Source organism: Gobius niger (assembly GCF_951799975.1).
Source record: "Gobius niger genome assembly, chromosome: 6".
In the NCBI taxonomy this organism is placed as follows: domain Eukaryota; kingdom Metazoa; phylum Chordata; class Actinopteri; order Gobiiformes; family Gobiidae; genus Gobius; species Gobius niger.
The window spans coordinates 30,916,283-30,936,179 of record NC_136857.1 but is presented as its reverse complement, the minus strand read 5'-3'; the positions used below and the strand labels follow the sequence as shown (position 1 = coordinate 30,936,179).

Sequence of the window (19,897 nt, the reverse complement as noted above, 5' to 3'; positions counted from 1 at the left end):
TTAGTATTAATACTCTTACTTGAATTTAACATTTAATTTCACTCTTTTTATACTTCTATTTTTTTATGTTAAAGCATGCATAGATCTTTGTCATATTCTCCAAAAAAAATTCCCATATCCTTTATCCACAAAAATGAAGAGGCGAGGGACTGCTTTACCCAAAAGGAGGATTACTAATAATCAGTTTGTGTTACTCAAGTAAATATCGCCTCTGGCCAGTTCAGTCGATTACAAGTCAGTTCAGACGCTAGAGGGCAGCACTTCACCCCGCGCATTGTGAGAGCTCAGCAGAAGAAGAAAGTGGCAGTTGTTAACCAAAACTTCCCAGCCCTGGACCGCCCTGGACTCGCTCGGACATGTTCGGGTTGTTCGGGAAGACCAAGGCGGTGAAGGTCCGCGGGGTGAGCGACAGTCGCAGGTTCGGAGTGGCTGCGCGGAGCCTGAAGGAGCTGATCCGCAAAGCCTGCGACTTTCTCAAGGTTTGGGACACCGATCACAGCCGCTCTCCCCGCGGTTTCCTCTTTTTTTTATTACCATGGTTTCTTCTTTCTTTCTCCGAGCTCGGTCACAGGTGCTCCGCGCGCAAAGACGCACGGACGGCACTGGAGCAGAGCGCACCGGGGAATTACGCACAGGGACAGAGACCACAGGATGTAGTGGAGATGTTAGGACGAACTTGAGCTTATTGAGAATGAGGGCTAAGAGGGTAAAGAGCGACACAGCAGCATTTCCTTTGCTGTTTCCCCCAAACCCTTCCGTTAGAGCGTAAGGATGTTTAAGGCAGATTATCAGTGTGAGTAACGAGTTACAGATTTGTATTACTTTTTCTGTAACTAAGGAATATAAGATATTACTTACACAAAATACTGGAATACATAAGTCATTACAATTTAAGTGCATTTAAAATGACAACAACTCCCCCCAAATAAAATGCAACACCAAATCAAGTTGGAAGTTGGTGAATAAGGTCTGCGGTCGCATGTAGCCAGAGGTGGGTCCTACTCAAATAGATTTACTAAAGTAACTTTTTGAAAATGGTCACGTTTATATAGCGCCTTCAGGCACTCAAAGACTTTACATCAAGGAACCAGTCACCCATTCACCCTCTCATTCACACACCACTGTACGCAGACACTGGAGGGAAAGTGGGTGAAGTGTCTTGCCCAAGGACACAACGACAGTGTGCACCTGCGGGTAGTGATGGCAAGATGAAGCCCCATGAAGCATTGAAGCCTCACAGCCAATTGCATCACACATGGTTCGAAGCATCAAGGTGCTTTGCTCCACTACGCCATCATGTGGACAAGAAATGCATCAATCAATCAATAAAAGTTTATTTATAGCACTTTACAACAACACCAGGAGGACCAAAGTGCTTTACAGAAAGATAAAAACACTAAAAAGAAAAAAACACCAAATGATTGCAACCTGGACACAATTCAGCGGCTCTAAGTATTAAAAGCAAGTTTGAAAATATTAGTCTTTAATCTGGATTTAAAAAGGGACAGGTCCGTGAGAATGTGTAACATGCTGAGTGCTTACAATAAATGGTGGGGCTGAAAGAGTTGTGATGTAAAATGTGTTACTTTGTGTTACTTTGTTTATGTCTAACCCAAATACACAAAATGTGAGGGGGAATCCATTTCATGTCACTGTCTCTTTTGTTTTGAATCTCGCTCCAAACCCGCAAATCATTTCCTGAGTCACGTGGTACGGCCACTTCCCGAGGCTTCGAACGTCCCCACACACGTGATCAACACGCGTATCGATACGCGCTTCAATAAACACCCCTCTAGATTACTCGGCACACGCTTCAAAGCCTCGACACGATCGGCACATCACTACCTGCCGATCACAAGACGATCCGCTCTACTCTCTGTGCCACTGTCGCCCCTTTAAGTTTTCAGTCAGTACTTTTTTCAGTACTTTTTACTTCTACTTGAGCAATATTAAAATTAAGTAGGCTATCTGTTTCTTACTTGAGTCATTCTTCATGATTTCTTTATATGTTTGGTATTTTCTTTTAAAACATTTTCACATTGTTTCTTTTTTTACTTGAGTCTAATTATGTGGGCCACTACTTTTTACTGGTACTTGAGTAAAATTATTTAAAGGGGGGGTATTATGCAAAATCGACTTTTTCAAGTTTTACATCATGTTATTATGTCATTCCCTCATTAAAAACATGCCTGAAGTGTTGCCTTGGCACATTCACGTATTTTTGAGTAATCTGTAAAAACTCTGATGGCGGCCATTTTAGGGATAGGTTTGCCTGAGTCCTCCTAGGAACGCCCCCACCTCCTGGAGACGCCTCGGAGCTTTCGTCACCAGCCCAGTAACCAACCACTGCTCCTCAGCAGAACCCCCTCCCCACTGATGCCACAGACAGCGTGTGGAGGGGGCGTGTCGGAAAGGTTCTTAAAGAGACAGAGGCCTATTTCAAGACATTCACTACAGCCATTTTGAGAGAGCAATTTTATACAAGGCAGTTATTCTAACTGACTGCATTTCCAGACCAACAGAAGGTTTTGCCATCATTGTAGTGTGCTATAGACTGGTGCTATGTGATTGAAAAAAGCATAATACCCCCCCTTTAAGGAAAGTTGCTCTTACTTGAGTAAATATTTTGGCGACTTTACCACCTCTGCATGTAGCGAACGTCGTCACAACAAAACACAGAGAGAACAGGGGAAGTGAAGGAAAAGGAAGTCTCCGCCTGCTATTTTGCTCAGAGGCATTATTACTATTTTCACTTTACATTTGTCAAAAGTAACTCCAAGTGTAACTCGGCTACATCTTTTAGCCTGTAATATTTAATACAAACCTGAGCGCAGTCTTGAGTGTCGTAAAGGTGTGAATACTCAAAAACGTTATTTCACCTTTATGTGTAGATTGATGAGGGTGGATAATGAATTTAATCCATGTTGGAATGAGGCTGTAATGTAACAAAATGTGGGAAAAGTGTAGGGGCGTGAATACTTCCTGGATGAACGGTATATTACAACTTTGAAGTCACTCGCCCAATGAACACAACGTTCCCATGTCGTAACAGGTGGAAATGAACCCTGAGCATTTCCTTTACGGTTTTAAACTAGAGAACAGTCCCATTGTTTTTGCAGGTTCCGGTGACTGGAGCCCACGTGTGCCTGTCCTCAGATGGGACGCTGGTGACAGAGGGGCTGTTTGGGACGCTGCCGGACCACTGTGAGCTGGTGCTGCTGTCCCGCGGGCAGAGCTGGAAGGGCGGTGGGTTAAAAACTTTGAATTTCTACAGATTTGTTCAGTAATAACTTGTTTGTAGCTCAGATATAAAGAAAGATATTTGAATGTAAATGTGTGTTTCGTGTGTGTGTGTGTGTCAGTGGTGAGCGACCTGGAGCGGCTGCTGACGTCGGAGCACAGGGAGCAGCTGGTGGAGGCGGTCAGGAGCCTGCTGTCTGACCCTCTGTCCCCGCAGAGACACAAGCTGCTCAGGGACATGCAGCGCACTCTGGAGGACACGTCGGACAGGGAGACCAGAGACCAGGACCGGGACTGGTTCACAGGTGAGGACGACTCTCTGTCCATTCACAATTCTACATCGTTGACCATTACTCTCTCACTGCAGGACTGGACACTCGCTTTAAGACCAAGTCGTCCTACATGAGGTTCAACTGTGAGAGCAGGATCCGCAGCTACATGAAGGAGGTGCTTTTTTTTTTATTCCTCTTCATCCAGGGCCTTGGTTACAATCACCCAGCTGGAGGATTAGAATATTGTGCATGTTTTTGGGAAAACCGACATAGACATATCCACCAGGTCCACCAAAACTAAAATATCTTTTGATATTTTCAACTCACAAAGTCTGCACTGATGGGCTATATGCACATTGTCCACAGTGTTGAATGTTTATTTGGTGTATTTTTGGTGTATTTTTCCTCCAGTGAAGTCGTTAGTTCTCACTAATGTTTTTAACCTGCTCCAGTCACATCCTAACATTTACTCGCTGTCCTTTACCAAATCTTGAGCAATCTCTTCATTTGTGTGGAACCCTGCTAATCGTGAATGTTAGAGATAGGGGAGAGGAACACTGATGCTACTGTCCAGGAGGAAAATCACATGGGGACACGGTGCGTATAGCCCTTTAGGTAACATGATGTCCCCCACAGAGAATGAAATGTCAATGAGCCTTGACTGGGTCTAATAATGTATAGGAGCAGAGCTGTTAACCCTTTAGTATGGAGCGAGGCCTTGTGGACAGTGGTGGTCGGCACTGTTGCAGAATAAACAGTGACAATAAACGGGCAGTAGAAGTGTATTTAACATCGGTGCGGGAGACGTGAACTCGAGACATTGCCCTAGTCCTACCATTCAAGTCTGACTGAGACTAGGTTGAGAGTAGGTGTCTGAGCACCACAGTCAAGGCTACGACAGAGATAGTACAGCTTGACCCAGTATGATAAATAGCAATTTAATTTTACTCTCTAACAAGTACCTGATGCCTGAGTTCACTGCTTGAGTAAAAGTACAGATACTACTCCAATCAATGTAAAAGCTGCTCTGTCCCTCCTGTATTTACACATGAGAAAGTACTGAGGTATTTGCTGTCGATGATACTTGAGTAGAGAGTAAATCTAGTCATTTGTAAAAAAAAAAAAAAAAAAAAAAGTCTTTTGTTTAAAGCACTACTAAGTAACTCATGCCCCTAGAGGCCATAAGTGCCTGTTAGCTTCTTGTTGGTGATTCCATTAGTGTGTATTGGTGACTCCGACCCGGAGGCAGAGAAGCTGCAATCATGGTTCTCTGGCCAGAGACACCGGGAGATGAAAGACCCTCCAATCATCCCATTAACACTTGTATTACCCCCAGAGGGCCAACGGAAAGGATTTATTAAGGTAAACAAGTTACTTAGTACTGCTCTAAGTGTTAATAAAAATTGGTTTGTGGCTTCAAAAACACAATGCCCCGATTGTACGGCAACTCGATGGGGACAACCCGTCTTCCTTGTTGTGAGATAGAGCCATCTCCGTAACGCCACCTACTGTTGTCCATTATTAGGCTTAAAACTAAAACTAATTAATATGCATGATGTCGCTCATTGATATGCATGACGCCATCAAAAGTATCTATCGGAAAAAGTTAAAAAGTATTGGTATCGTATCATCCTGCAAAATATCGCGATATATCGTAAAATCGATATGTTGCCACACTCCTAATCACGACACCGAAATCCTTGAGCCCACACAGAGCATCCACCTGGTGCTGTGCCACATGGCCTCAGACGCTGGTGTGACTGAGTGCTCTCCCTCAGGTGACCGACGCCTCCAGGACCATAGAGAAGGCTCAGTGCAGGGCGGAGTTTGAGAAGACGATGCAGTCTCTGGGACACATGCTGAAGACGGCCCGGTACCAGGGCGCCTACTTCGACCGCAGCCAGGATGAGGGCGAGGGGAGCCGGCTGTGCACCGCCGAGGGGTGGTTCACCTGCCAGGTACCACGGCTGTCTGCGGGCCTTCTTTGATCCATTCGTTTCCAATGTGAATAAGTGTCACATAGAGGAGTGTTTTGTAACCCTTCCTTTCTGTTCTGGTATGAGACTGCGGGCTAAACACTTGCGCACTCCCAGGTCACACAGGAGAAGCTTTATTTCCTCATTTCTTTTCTAACCAAAGCTGTGTGCAGGGCTCGTTTGATGAAGCACTGTGCCCGTCCCTCCACTCCATCAACCCCTACAGCAGCCGAGAGAACCGGGTCATCTTCAGCACCTGGAACCTGGACCACAGGCAAGGCCCAAAGCACACCCCTGTTCATATCTTATTTTATCTTTGAATACACATTTTTTTTGTAGAAAATGAATGTCCCGGAATTTGGATTACAAATAAATGTCTTCTATTTTCAAGTAGAAGACTAGAAAGTTTAGAGTCACTGGCCCTCGTTTATCAAACTTGCGTACGGCGAAATCAGAGCTTATGTGAAGTGTACGAAAAATCACCGCCTGTTCTGGCATGTATCAATCTGAGATCAATCTGAATCTCAAATCCTACATCAAGCCAGGAGATGGAGTCCATGGTACACCAATTTAACTAAACAGTACACTCACTGTTCAGAGAAACAATCTGGCCCAAAATCTGAAAGGTTGCTTGTTTCCTGAACCTGAAATCTCTTGTTGAAACAGGATAGAGAAGAAGCGCAGTGTCATCCCCGCATTGCTGGAGTGCCACCAGAACCGGACGAGTGCGGACATCGACCTGACCTACTTCTACAGGCTGCTCTTCACCACCGACAACCTCAAACTGGTGCACATTGCCTGCCACAAGAAAGGAGCCCACAACCTGCAGTGCGACGCCAAAAAGGTCTACAAGCGGACCGGTCAGACAGGCAAACAGCAGAGGGGCAGGAAGAGGCGCCTGCGGTGAGCCAGGGCTGAGGAAGCTTCTGCCGGTGTGGCCTGAATCCAAACAGAACAGTAATTGTCTTCTAAGAATGATGCTATTTTTTGTTCTTATAGCCAGACCTTAGTGTTGGTTTCAGCTACAACTGTGGCCTTCCTCAGAGGTTGTCACGTGGTAGCATCAACCTGCTCTGCTCTGATGCAGCTGGTATCCTCATGTCCATTTATATTATTTATATTAATATCTGCAGGGAACCATCAGATCACCAGGAAGGGTATGAGGTGTTCAAGGGTGTTTCCATCCCCACGTCTGTAACGTAAATCGAAAAATCTTATTAGACAAAAAATGTTGCAGTTTACACCAGGCATAAGGGAGAACCTGTGTGAGCTAGTGAGGAACGTGTATCAAGTGTGTGATGAGGTGTTTTACTGCTTTAAAACATATGATTGTAAAAAATAAAGCTGACTACTACGCGGATTTCGTTTATTGCGGGTTATTTTTAGAATGTAACCCGTGCGATAAACGAGGGACCACTGTATTTAACCTCAGTCTGCACTGTAATATAGTTCTAAATGGAACAATTATGTTCTAAATGCCAAAAAACACAGATCTGCATGAAAGTTGCAGTTGAGGAAATTCTGCTGATACACGTGTGCCACAAGATTAATGAGATTCCCTTTCTCTTTGAATGCACCATCAGGGGCAACATGTGGAGGGGCTGAGCATGGTTCACTATTGACATAAAATAGCCTATAGCAGCTTTAAAGGAAGGGCTACACATCTACACTTAAAGCTGCCCTCAGCTATTCCATTCTGCTGGACAGGAATGGTTGCATACCCACATTGCATCGCTAGAGGCGCCACCATCAAAATGAGTTAACTTTTCCTGAAGACGAGCGCCGCACCTCCCCCACCTACCCCCGCCTCACCCCTCACCTGCCCCTGCACCGTGTAAACACAAACTCGTGCTGGGATCGCAAATGTTTGAAGTTAGCAGCTAACAGTCAGAGTTTAGCATTATGACAGAAGTTTACAAAAGATTGTGAACTGATAACCAACTGACACCTACTGGCACATTTTTTTCCAAAAGACATAGCTGAGGGCAGCTTTAAAGATGAGGTAAACGTTGATTTTTCTACAATTATGCATTTTACATTATTTTTAATGACATGTGTTTTGATTATCAAGGCGATTGTACAATCAGAAGCTCCCTGAGCCATACACACTCCAACACGAGTTCTGAACCAGGGTTTTATGTCAAGTGTGTTTTGAATTGTATTTTAGAGTTTTGTGCTGAATCACCATCTCTACCTCAGACCTAACCGGGACAGATGTTGCTACTTGTTCTATTCTCCACTGAGCAAAGGATCCCATTGATAAAGTAGGGCTTCTAAAGCTCTTCAGACGTCATTCCAAACACTTTGTGTAAATGCATTTATTTGTTCTTGTATGGCAGAATGATGTATAAAATGAGCATTATCAAACTACAATGAGGCAAACAGCTGCAAAGCTGCATGCAGTGATTATCAAATAAGGCATGAGATCGAAGGCAAGAAAGATAAAAAAAGAACATAGTACATGGTGGTTAGTGCAAATGAGAAAACATGAAGACCCTGTTCATCTTTTCATTCATAAGACAGTATTCAATGTCCTGCTGCTGGCTGACATCATTTTTGTAATCCTCAATAAAACTTAAACTGTCAAACTATACAATACCTCAGACATTATTGTTGTTCTAATTGTTGCATCACAACTATTTAGGTAACTATGTCCTCTGGGAAACCTCAAACTCTGTCTCTATAGGATCATATACGTTTGAAACCTGCGAGCCCTGTAGTTTATGGTTCTAAAAACATTCTGAAATAATTGAGCTGTTCAAATGTGTTTTCTCTGAATTACTGTCGCCCGGGAGTGTGGACTGGTTTAAAAATTTGAACTGAACCTTGATTTGGGGAAAAGTAAATTGCAAATCTAATACATTTCTAATATAGTTCATCCTTCTGTTCAAAAGATCTACTTTAAGGCAATCGCCGGATGACCTCCAGACTAATGACAATTGTTAATTAAGTTCCACCTGGCTGACCTGTCTCATCCATAGGCCACTCGTGAATCACACCGTGCGATGGAGCATTGTGCTTACATCATGAACAGAAGGCAAAAGCAATATTGATGCGGTTTCTCAGCTCTTTGCGATTCTGATCTGTACCAACCATTTAAACCATTTCTTTTTATTAGTATAAGCTGCCAACTTTAACTTTGGGTTTGAGCCCTGGTTTAGCGGTATTATGAAGCTGGATCACTGTCTATAGGAGTCCATCTGTATCACAACATAGTACTGCTTAAAAAGACGCTCATGTGTGGATTACTCCATCTGAGATCCATGGTATACCAACGTTATGTCAAAGTTGAAGACGGATGTTTGTAAAGCCTATATACAAGCTATCTTGTCTAACGCTCTTGTCGTTTTGTCCCTTTGCAAGACACTCCACTCATGCAAAGTGCTGATTTCACCAAGACCCCGAGGGCAGCGGTTCCCAAAGTGCGGCTCGCAAAATGAGCCTATATGCTTTACATTTCTGACATTGAATTTGACATATTTTTGATTGAAAACCGCATATTTTAGTGAAATGACTCCAAATATCAAACTAAAGTTTACAAACAAACATCATTAAAACAGATTTTAAATGTTTTGCACCTTAAATTATTTGGTTTGGTAGAGTGGCTCGTGGCCTGAAAAGTTTGGGAACCCCAGCCCTAGGGTAACGTTAGAGGTTTTGTTTTTATTCTCAAAGGAAGAGCCCAACCGAAAACAACTGTAGCTAATAAGCTAGCTTTGTTATGCATTTTTAGCTCAAATTAACTTGACTATACTAACGGAAAACGACTGCTGATCACCAAAACAGGAAAGCACTTGGTTAAATATGACAGCTGTATGATTATTTCTGCATTGAGGCAGGTTATACTGCACTGCATTGTAGACCAGACGGCATGAACCTGAAGGACGGCTTCTCTGACAGTGCATACACCTCTGACTCCTCCTGTGGACTGGATTATGTTTACTGCCTGATTATCTCTGCTTTTTCTAAAAGAATGTGCCTCTTTAAATACTCATGACTTAAGATTAAAGTGCTTTTCATCATGTTGTAGAATAAATATTACAAAATAATCTCTTGTACAGCCCTCAGTCCCACGCCACACGCTCAGTCCAGACGTGATTGGTCATTTCTCCGCTTTGGCACAGCTCTTTGCATGGACGGCAGAGTGTCCAGACTTCAGTGTCTCTGCGCGGGACAGTCCTGTGTGTTCTGGGACGTCCTGCCGTGTCCCTCCTCCTGGTCCTCGATGTCCTCTGGGGCGAAGTAGCGTCTCCTCCTCTCAGTTCGCTGCTGGACAGAAGTGGACGGAGCGGACGTCCTCTGGGGAAAGTCCTGCAAAAGAGGTCACGGGGTTGCTTGATTTTAGGATTGCAAGATAAATGGCAATCAAACCTGAAATGTTACTGTCAATTCTTCAAGGTTGATATTATCTTTGGTAAACACAAGTTCTTCTGCAAACCAGAAAAACATCTGTCCTGTAAAAAAGGGGGTCAGCCACTCCCACTGTCTGATCTAAAGCACAGGCTCAAGTCATTTCTCAAAAAAGAACACATGAGGTAAACCTTCCAAAGGACAATACATGAAATGACTTCTTCTTGGACTTTGTGACCAGTTCCATTTATTCTTATGAAGGATAAATGGAACTTTTATAGAAAATGTAGGGGAGTAAAAAGTAAGAAGTTCTCAACATAAATTCTATTGCTAGTAATGTACAGATCTTCAAAAACTCTAAAGTTTACATCATTACAGGTGTAACAGGCCAAATTAACCCCCGCCCCGTACAGAGAACGAAGGAAAAAGTTCTCTGCTCAAATCTGATGTTTAGTTAATTGATTTGTGTAAAATGTCCAGTGTTCATTTGCACCAACATGTCAACACTGCACCGTTTCTCTGCCCGGCCTGAAAACGGCTTTGTTTTCGTGTAGTAACTGATTTTATGTGGACTTCTCCAGTCCCATGTTAACAGATAGGAGAAAAGGGGCGGGCACAATTCATGGCGGCGCCCACACGAGCCTCCGGAAAAAAGTGAATACCCCGGGGTATACAATAGCCTAGGCTAGACTATACCCCTCAGGGCCAGAATATACCTGTCTAACTTTTCACAATCTGAACAGATGTTCACATGTTTTTATTATGTTCTCAAAGTGGTTATTGTTAAAAAGAACCACTAAACAACTATTAAGGAGAAGAAGAAAAAAATGCACGACTGTTTTCAGAGATTTTGTGATAATAATGTTTGACAATGATCTGACATTTGAAATGTGAACATGTAGCCTGTTGGAGGCTCAGTTAGGCGTCAGGCGGACGCTCACCTGCACTGTGTCGATGTTGCCAAAGAACTGCTCCACTGGCAGGACCTGGTTGCTGTCGTCGTCGGGGAACAGGGTTTTGCTGTAGTCCTCACAGTCCATGCTCTCCGCACAGCACAGCGCCTCCTGCTGGTTCTCTTTGTCGGGACGAAGCGGTGGCTGAGGGGAGGCGGAGCAGCGCCTGTGAGCGGACCACTGCTCACACTCGCAGCTGATCCCAGAGCTGCTCACACACGTCTGACTGTCCACAGACACAGACGTGCTCTTGCTGGGACAGGCCTGGCGGACACAGGGCATCAACCATCAGTCCAACATTAAAATACAACTCAATATTCAAATATGGCTGGACACAAACCTTCCTGGAGCCTCTCGACTGCGCGCCGCTTTTCCTCTTTCTGCATCGGAGCCGCCCCGGCATCTGTGGAGCACACAGCATCAGGCAGGACGCTCTTCTACATCACCACAACCACATGAGATCACACTAAAGTAGGGCTGCAAAATTAACAGCAATTTATGAATTAACACAACTGAAGGTTTCTTTACAGACAGATATAAAATTAAGCCTAAACATTTGATTAAATAGTTAAATACTGAAATACCACAGCAGAGATGTCTTCATGTCTGAGCACCAGGGTTTGAACAGGACAGTGATTAAGGTTGTAGCTTTTGGAAATGGACTCGTTCCATGTGACCATCTGACTTTTATTTATCATTATAATACAGTGTTATATTGTTTTAAAAGTTTTAAAAAAAATCATTTCGGTCTGTTCCGTTTAATGCAGCTCTGTGTCACACAGTATTGATCAGCATCTGTCATGATCAGAGTGAGTGACGGGTGAATTTAACCAATCACAGTGTGATGAAACAAAACCATGATACAAAAGTTTGCCGTTTGTCCCACAGCGTCATTAGAGGATTCACCACAATGTAGGTTTGGGAAAGTTTTGACTTGATGAAATGCTCAGACTTCTTGTTTGGGTCGGGGGTGTGACATCACTTCAATGCATGTTTTATGGTTAAAAACATAATCAATGGATGGCTAATAGTTCACAAATTGTTGAAAAAATATGCATTTTGACAGTTGTGAAGTTTCCGGAAAGCTTCTGGAAAATGATGGTCAATTATTTTTTTTCTGCCCCCTTGCAAAAGAAGCAGAGTCAAATCTAAATCACTGTTGGTGGAAGCAAAATAATTAACAAATTGCAAAGACTGCAGTTACTGAGGTACTCTAGAGTCCTCTGAAATCACCCCCCCCCCCCCCCCCCCCCCCGTTAAAAAAACACAAAACGAGGAACAAAACAGGCTAAAATAGGGACTAAATAATGAGAAAAAGCTCCCAGGATTGTTTTAAGCAGAGAGAAAAAAGTGTAAATCTCTTTCTTTGTGATTGTTTATGATATAGATATTGCATTAAAGTGTAGCCAACTCCAACTACTGCACTTTTGCCTGCTTAAGACGTATTAAATTAATCCCATTACATAACAGCTCCACTAAAGTTTGTTTTGACTGGAGTCCCATGACACGGCTGGTCACATGACGGGAGCACAGACCTCTTTCCAAAACAACCTTTCAGCTCTTGTATTATAGGAGAGGGAGCTCCGGCCCATCACTGAGCTGTGAGAGATGCTTTCCCTGTTATTGTTAAACATAAAGCAAACAAAGCATAGTTGGTGATTTTATCAGTAGAATCCAATAACCACAGGATGTCGACGTCAGAGCATCAAGTGAATGTAAACTAAGGATATGACGCGCTCACAGAGAATTCTCAACTAAAGGAATGTTTATAGAGTTCAGGATTTCCATGTTTTCTGGCTTTGTCCTCTGAGACTGGAGCTGGAGCTTGTCAAGGTTTGGAATTTTACAGAAGCCAATGGTTTTGGCCACTTCCAAAATAATAATAGAGAAAAGAGCTGTGAAACAACTCCCACAGCCTTCCATCTCATGTCCGCATGCTTTAAAGGTGATTTCTGCAACTTTGTTGTGTGTGGAAAAAGTACAGTGGCCTCTACAACGCTCCAGATTCAATTGTTTGGTAGGGTTTTTGGTGAGAGGCTCCGCCAGCAGTGAAAACCTGAACCAGAAACTGCCTGGAGCCATTGAGATGGAAAGTTAAGGCGCCCTGCGGACCACTCATAATGCCGCTGGGTCACTAAAAGCTCAAATACGCAATAATAGAAAGGTTTTTCCCATGTAAAGTTCCATAATGCGCCTTTAACCTCTTAACTCCCACCTGAACCGAGAGGATCTTTTTCCTCACGTCATCAGATTTTTTTTCCATCATTTTTTTGTTGGGAATTCAACTCATTTTTGTAACTTTTTTGTCCATTTTTTTTTATCACATTTTTTGGTCAATTTTTTTTGTCATTTTTTTTGTCAATTTTTTATCACATTTTTGTAATTTTTTTGTCAATTTCTTTTATCACATTTTTGTCATTTTTTGTGACATTTTTGCCACTTTTTTGTCATTTTTTGGTCAGTTTTTTTTTTATCACATTTTTGTAATTTTATTTTATTTTTTGTCAAATTTTTATCACATTTGTTATTTTTTTGTCCATTTTTTTATCACATTTTTGTCCATTTTTTATCACATTTTTGTCCATTTTTTATCACATTGTTGGTCCATTTTTTTAAATCACATTTTTGGTATTTTTTTCATTTTTCGTCACTTTTTTGTCACATTTCCATCATGTTTTCGCCTCAGTTTTGTTGCTATTTTTCCAGCTTTTTCCCAGAAGCTTATGGACTGGGGTAAAGCCAAACTGGAGAAAAAGTGCTCTGTTCAGGAGGGAGTTAAGGGGTTAAAGTATGATACCTCCAGCCAGTATTTCACATCTTAAAATCCGCACTGGGTTTGATGGAAATATGCCAGGAGGAATCCCCCGACACAATCCTGAGTACAAAAGTGTGCCTAGTCACGAAACATCCTAAACCATCTGCAAAAATACAGGTATGTATGTTAATTCCTTTCATTAAGTGACCTTCTGTTCAGTTCTGTGCACTGAAGCATTGACAGCTGCAAACGTAAACAAGGAACCCTCTAAAGCCCAGGCACTTCGCTGCCCGTGCGCTTTATGTTGTATACAATCCTATTAATCCAAACTAAAGTTACCACGGGGGAGAAACATGTGTTGGGTGCTTTTAAATGAACAACAAGCTTCTTTCTGATCCGACCTAGATCATAACCCTAACTCGACCCCCCTTTGACAACTCCAACAAAACAAACTCGCCACAGCTCGAAATGCCGAGAATGTAGCGAGTCTAATGTGAACAAGCCTGACAGAGGACACTGAGCACAGCCATGTATCTACAACTACACACTGGGATGAAGCTGATAAAGCATTAGGGAATAAGTCCTACAAATAAAACACGCTGGGCTGGTTAGCTGCTAGCTGCTAGCTGTTAGCAGCGTTAGCTCACCTCGGGAACACTCCGCGGTGAAACGGGGTTAAACGGTGAGAAGGTGAGCTCTCCTCCGGCTCCAGCCGCTGTCCTGTCCCCGCGGTGACCGCTCCAGCTCCCGGACCAAACTGGACCCTCGTGAGGACCAGAACCACATGGGGCTGGGGGCTGGAGTCTGGAGTCTGGAGCCTGGTCTGGACCGTGCCGCTTCTTCTACATTGGCGCGTGCGCGTGGCAAGTATCAAGATGACGCAATACCGCCACCAACTGGTGACACGTGTGAAGGAATGACACTGTGATGAAGATGTCAGGGCGATTATCAAAATATGGGCATTTTCTGGCCCCAAAAAAAAGAAGGGGGAAAAAATTGTGCAATATGTTTACCTATTCAATACCCTCTTTGCACAGTCCAAGTCTGACACATCTTGATTTAAAGATACACTGCGCAACATTTTGGACAATACTGTTGCGGCAAAACAAAACATGCTGCTAATGACCAGCTCAACACAGAAAATGCTGATACTGCAGTGTGTAATAAAACAATGGATTTGGATGAGAAAATAACCTGTTTAAATCTCAAATTCTACTGCCTTTTGTCACATCTCCGTGGAGACGAGCTGGAGACGCACCCACTTCCAGTAAAGTTTACAGTCGTATCTTAGGAGGGGTGAGCCTCATAAATGTACAAACAAACATTTATGTGGTATTTTTCAATGATGAAAATATCTAAAATAAATAATTGCTTTTCAATTGTGTTTATTCGGTAAAATTCTACGCAGTGTGGCTTTAAGCAGGTGGTGTTCACGATTTAGAATGTGATGATGTCATAATGTCCGGTGGAGGGCGGGGCCAATACAACTCTATGGGAGAAATGCAGTTTTTGTAAGAAATCTCCAAAACGAAGATTGACAAATGTTTTTCCTCATCACTACTTGATCGTGATTGGATTCTCAAACCTGTGATGTTATTTTATGTCTGAAAGTCCTTTCTATTGGACAACATGACGGTCATGTTTTTGCATTTTGTCACCATTTTTTGCCGTTTTCCGGAGAAAATAATTCATATAGTTCATACGTGCTGACAGGGGAGAAAATGAACTTTGTGACAGTTTTTGTTTTATGTGGATTCCTCCAGTAATGACTGAGATATGAGTTACCACAGTTACCATAGTTACCGTCAGTTGCCCTCCACCTCAATGTTAAGATACAGACGGCATCTCTGGAATCGCCCATATATGGTCATGTTGGAAAACAGTTAAGGGGGAAAACAATTTGGAGAAAAATCTAAACTTTCTCTAATTATTCAAAAACTACTTTAACAAATGCTGAATTATGAATATAGCTTTCTTCTAAATAAAGATACAAAGACATGGAGAGAGGCAAAGTGGTTCAACAGCCCATAAATACATAAAAAAAAACAGAGAATGCTAACATGATGCTGCATGTTAGCATCGTGCTAATGCTAACGCTAGCTATAGCCTGCTATGACTGCCGTTTTTTCACTTCTACTGAACAATCTGCTGTGAGAAAATATCCATATGGACCCGATTTACACATGACTTTATTTGTATGGCATAAATAAGTTCATATTCCACCAGAAAATGGCTAAAAAGAGTGAAAACTGGTGTTTCCCTGAAGATTCTATTTTCCCCCTCGGTGAGGCCACGCCCCCTTCTATGACGAGATGCCATCTGTATCTATAGGCCCTTTAGAATGTTGTGATGTCACATGAACGCTACCTATTGAAACTCTTTCCACCAACTCTTTCAACAACTCAAGACCAACACACATAGATGTATATTGTCAATATTTTATTCTGAAATACCATGTATTTTTTGTTGTTGTTGCAATACACAACAATGTTTTATTGAATCAGCTCAGCCATGGTGGGAGCTAGCACAGGTCCATCATGTTGCCAGTGGCCGTGTGGCAGTAGTTCAGTCTCCACAGACTGTACTTCGCTCCCCCGGCTCTCACCATCTCCCCGACCGTCACAGCCCCTCTGAAGCACAGGGTGTCATCGCCCTTCTTCTGCAAAACAAACACACACAGGCTTACATCGGGCCAGGGTCTGAATCATTCCCCTGGTTAAAATCAGGGTTAGAAAAAAGGATTCAATGAAAAACATTTGGTGGATTGGGCCAAAAGAGACGGCCTTTGATTGTTTGATAAATGACAGATAAATAATGCTTTTTTTGGGCTCAATATTTATGTTCTGTATGTATTTATTCGCACATTTCCCCATTTTTTGAATGTAATACCTTCCTTTTTTATATATTTTAAGATGAAGCCCTTTTCGAACAGAGCCTACCTGTAGTGTTTATTTCATTCATTCATTTATTTATCAGGACAATGTACAATTAATTCCCGAGGGGTTCAAGCTTTAGATTTATTTTCTGTGTATTATAAGGTCTTCAATAAAATTGTTTATCACGATAAATCAAGCTATACTACTCTCCTACTTCTTGTAGTAGAGTAAATGTCTTTTGCCATTAGAGATCTAAAGTGTTGGTGCAGAATGTATGAAAGAAAGAGGATGTATGAAGAGGAGCGGGTCAGACGGACCAGTTACCTGCCATGCTCTGGACATGTGAGCGGCGTCTGTGATCACAGTGTCCGAGGTGCTGCCGTAGTCCGGGCCTTTGTGGATCAAGTACATGCGGCCGTTCGACAGAGTCACCCTGAGGAGAGCACAGTGTGAGGGCTTTTCAGAAGCAGCAAAACCTCTGTCACAGAGTCCCAGGGCGACTGGGCGGAGCAAATGATAAATGCACCCCATTCTGAAACGACATGACTTTCTGTGGGATGTTTTCCAATCTCTCACTCTGACTTTCCTTCATTTTAATATGAAAGCGCACAACTACTTAAAGGGGCTAGATGCAAGTTGGGCATTTTATACTCACTGCTGCCACCTCAGGTCATATATGTAACTGCAGGTTCTACATTAAGCTCGCGCATGACTTTCTGAGTGACAGTGCAGGATTTTAGAGGCAGTTGTGGTGAACAGGTCTGAGCTCATTCTACACATTGGGACCAGGGGCGGATCTAGAGGGATGGCCCGGGTAAAGTAGTAAAGGTTCTGCCACCCCAGCTGTTACCCCATTGTCATGTGATGTAGCTTCTAGAGCACCCAAGTAGCTTCTAGAGCTACTTGGGTGCTTACAGAGGCCTCACTCTCAGTTCTTACTTTTTTGACAGGACAAAGAATTGTAACAACTTTAGAGCGAAATAAGGAGCCGGGTGCAACTTCTGTGGCTCCAAAGATGATGTTTTTTGTGTGTGTTTTTTTCTATAACAAAAGTTTCAATTTTACCTGAGAAACCCCCTACTTATATTATGAACAGTGCTACTGTTTGTTTAATTTTGGGGGGGCTCAGCCTGCATTTAAACGGAAAAATTACCTTGCGATCAAGCAAAACTTGCGCACTCCCCGCTATAAACATTCGACATTGTAAAATGTGTTGCCACCCCAGAAATGATCCCTGACCCTGCTTGCCACCCCGTGATTTTTTTTTCTAGATCCGCCCCTGATTAGGACTTGGCTGGAACATGTAAGAGGGAGGAAAATACATAATTTTAACATTTTCAAACTCTGCATAGTCCCTTTAAAGATACTGTATCTGATTTATTTGTGTTTAAAGGTTTGGTATTTATTTCAATTTTATATTAAATACAGTATTTCTCTGAGTTAGACAACCCATTCAAAGCAAATATAGATACAGACGGCATCTCGTCATAGAAGGGGGCGTGGCTTCGCCGAGGGGGAAAATCGAATCTTTAGATAGACACAATTTTCCCTCTTTTTAGCCATTTTCTGGTGGAATATGAACTTATTTATCACATACAAAAAAGTCAAGTGTAAATCGGGCCCATATGGATATTTTCTCACCGCAGATTGTTCTGTAGAAGTGAAAAAACGGCAGTTGTAGCAAGCACTTGCTAACCGTTAGCATTAGCCCGATGCTAACATGTAGCATCAAGTTAGCATTCTCCGTTATTCATGTACTTATGGGCTGTTGAACCACTTTGCTCCTCCCCATGTCTTTGTAACATTGTTTAGTAGAAAACTATGTTCATATTTCAGCATTTGTTAAAGTAGTTTTTGAATAATTGGACAAAGTTTGGATTTTTTCAAAATTGTTTTCCCCCTTAACTGTTTTCAAAAATGACCATATATGGGCGATTCCAGAGATGCCGTCTGTATCTATTGGCTAAATTAGGATTTTTTTAGATCCCAATTCCTGGATGATATTTTTTTGACACCAATACTGAAATATTTGTCATCTTTAACCAGAAAACTAAATGTTAATTGATTAAAATTTCTATCATTTACACTACACCTTTGAACTAAAACATAAACTGTAACCAAATAAACCTCCATGTGCCCGGGGGAGGGGGGGGGGGGGCCCTCAAATCCTTCAAATCTGTTCCCCCCACCGACCCCAGCCTGGGCTGGCCCCTGCTCACACACTGACCTGACTCCGCTGTGGGTGGTGATGTACATGTTGGGCACCCAGGCTGGCATGCCATTCTTAAGACGAGTGAAGCGCTCAGCTTTCATCACACGAGTGTTGTAGAGCGCCCTGAGCTCGGCGGGGGACAGGTCCCTCTGCTCTGAAACGTCATATCAAAGACCCTGGGTTAGTCCTGGCACAGTCCTGGCTCCTCCAAAATAGTTCCCACAGCCTTTATCCCCCAAAAACAAGTCATTATAATATCCAACAAACACACAAGTCCAGTCAGCCTTTTGGTCTTTTACATATTGTGGATTTGAATTCACATCTTGATGTTTTCCTCACCTCGGACAGCGGGAACAGCCTGCGCACACACCACCAGCATCAGCACGACAGCACAGAGACGCAGCATGGTTTAGTCCTGGTTGAGTCCTGGTTTAGACCTGGTTTAGTCCTGGCCCAGACCTGGTTTATATACGAGCTCTGTTCCATGACGCAGACCTGGGTTGACACAATTCTGGAAAACCCTTTCGCCTCCTGCATGGATCTGTTTGCTCAAAGATTTCACCACCTGGTAAAAAAAGTACAGGACAGAAGACATTGCGTTCATTTTTCTGTGTTCATCCAAAACAAGCTGATGTCTGGGCTCATTCTACACATTAAGGCATTGTTGGAACATGTAGGGGAGGAAAATACATAATTTTGACATTTTTAAACTCCGTATAGTCTCTTTAACTAACTAAGTATCTGTACTTTTTACTAACTTTTTCATAAATTCATGGTGACGTTTTTTCTTTTTGTTTTAGAACCACATGCTGCCTCCCCGTCCAAAGCGAGCTCACAAACACACAAAGGGAAAAGAGGATCAGTGTACAAGTGCGGAGGTTAGAGGGGAGACAAACCAGTCAAAGAAAATTGAACGATGGTTCAGTCAAAAAACACTGTGATTATTCAGATTTTTAATGATTTGAATTCTTGTTTGGCAAACGACAGATCTGCACCGCACTTCCACAGTTACTCAAATGCAGAATTCCCCGTTTACGTACTGGCAAAATGAACACAGTCCATAATCCAGAGTCCACAGCAGAGCAGCAGATATTAGATGTTCCAAAAGCCAGACTGTGTTTGGAATTTCCCAAAAGAAGAAATGTTTACATTAAAAAAAAAACAGATGTTAGCATGAATGCAAAGCAGCATTGTTTCTGTAGTTGGGATTCAATGTATGGAGTAAGTCCGACCAAGAGCTAAAAGACTGTAATTTTATTCAAT

At 42.6% G+C, this 19,897-nt stretch overlaps 3 protein-coding genes across 3 annotated transcripts; 1 reads left to right on the top strand and 2 right to left on the bottom strand.

Moving 5' to 3' along the window:
• The first annotated feature begins 295 nt into the window (after positions 1 to 295).
• On the top strand, positions 296 to 6,445 carry dffb (DNA fragmentation factor, beta polypeptide (caspase-activated DNase)). Its single transcript, XM_079558068.1, has 7 exons — positions 296 to 479; positions 3,120 to 3,246; positions 3,363 to 3,545; positions 3,608 to 3,687; positions 5,291 to 5,470; positions 5,662 to 5,762; positions 6,155 to 6,445. Exons 1-7 carry the CDS (start codon positions 357 to 359, stop codon positions 6,393 to 6,395), a joined length of 1,035 nt encoding a protein of 344 aa, XP_079414194.1. The 5' UTR covers positions 296 to 356; the 3' UTR covers positions 6,396 to 6,445.
• A 2,640-nt stretch (positions 6,446 to 9,085) lies between these two features.
• cUnh1orf174 (chromosome Un C1orf174 homolog) lies at positions 9,086 to 14,395 on the bottom strand. Its single transcript, XM_079557690.1, has 4 exons — positions 14,194 to 14,395; positions 11,132 to 11,194; positions 10,780 to 11,055; positions 9,086 to 9,799 (listed from the first exon to the last, which is right to left on the bottom strand). The coding sequence occupies exons 2-4, from the start codon at positions 11,192 to 11,194 to the stop codon at positions 9,644 to 9,646; spliced, it is 495 nt and encodes a 164-aa protein (XP_079413816.1). The 5' UTR covers positions 14,194 to 14,395; the 3' UTR covers positions 9,086 to 9,643.
• Positions 14,396 to 16,067: 1,672 nt separating this feature from the next.
• On the bottom strand, positions 16,068 to 19,117 carry LOC306964583 (uncharacterized protein; the record flags this gene model as incomplete). The annotated part of the gene is made up of 4 exons (XM_079558652.1): positions 18,974 to 19,117; positions 18,650 to 18,788; positions 16,747 to 16,855; positions 16,068 to 16,205 (listed from the first exon to the last, which is right to left on the bottom strand). Exons 1-4 carry the CDS (start codon positions 19,038 to 19,040, stop codon positions 16,068 to 16,070), a joined length of 453 nt encoding a protein of 150 aa, XP_079414778.1. The 5' UTR covers positions 19,041 to 19,117.
• Between the last annotated feature and the right edge of the window lie 780 nt (positions 19,118 to 19,897).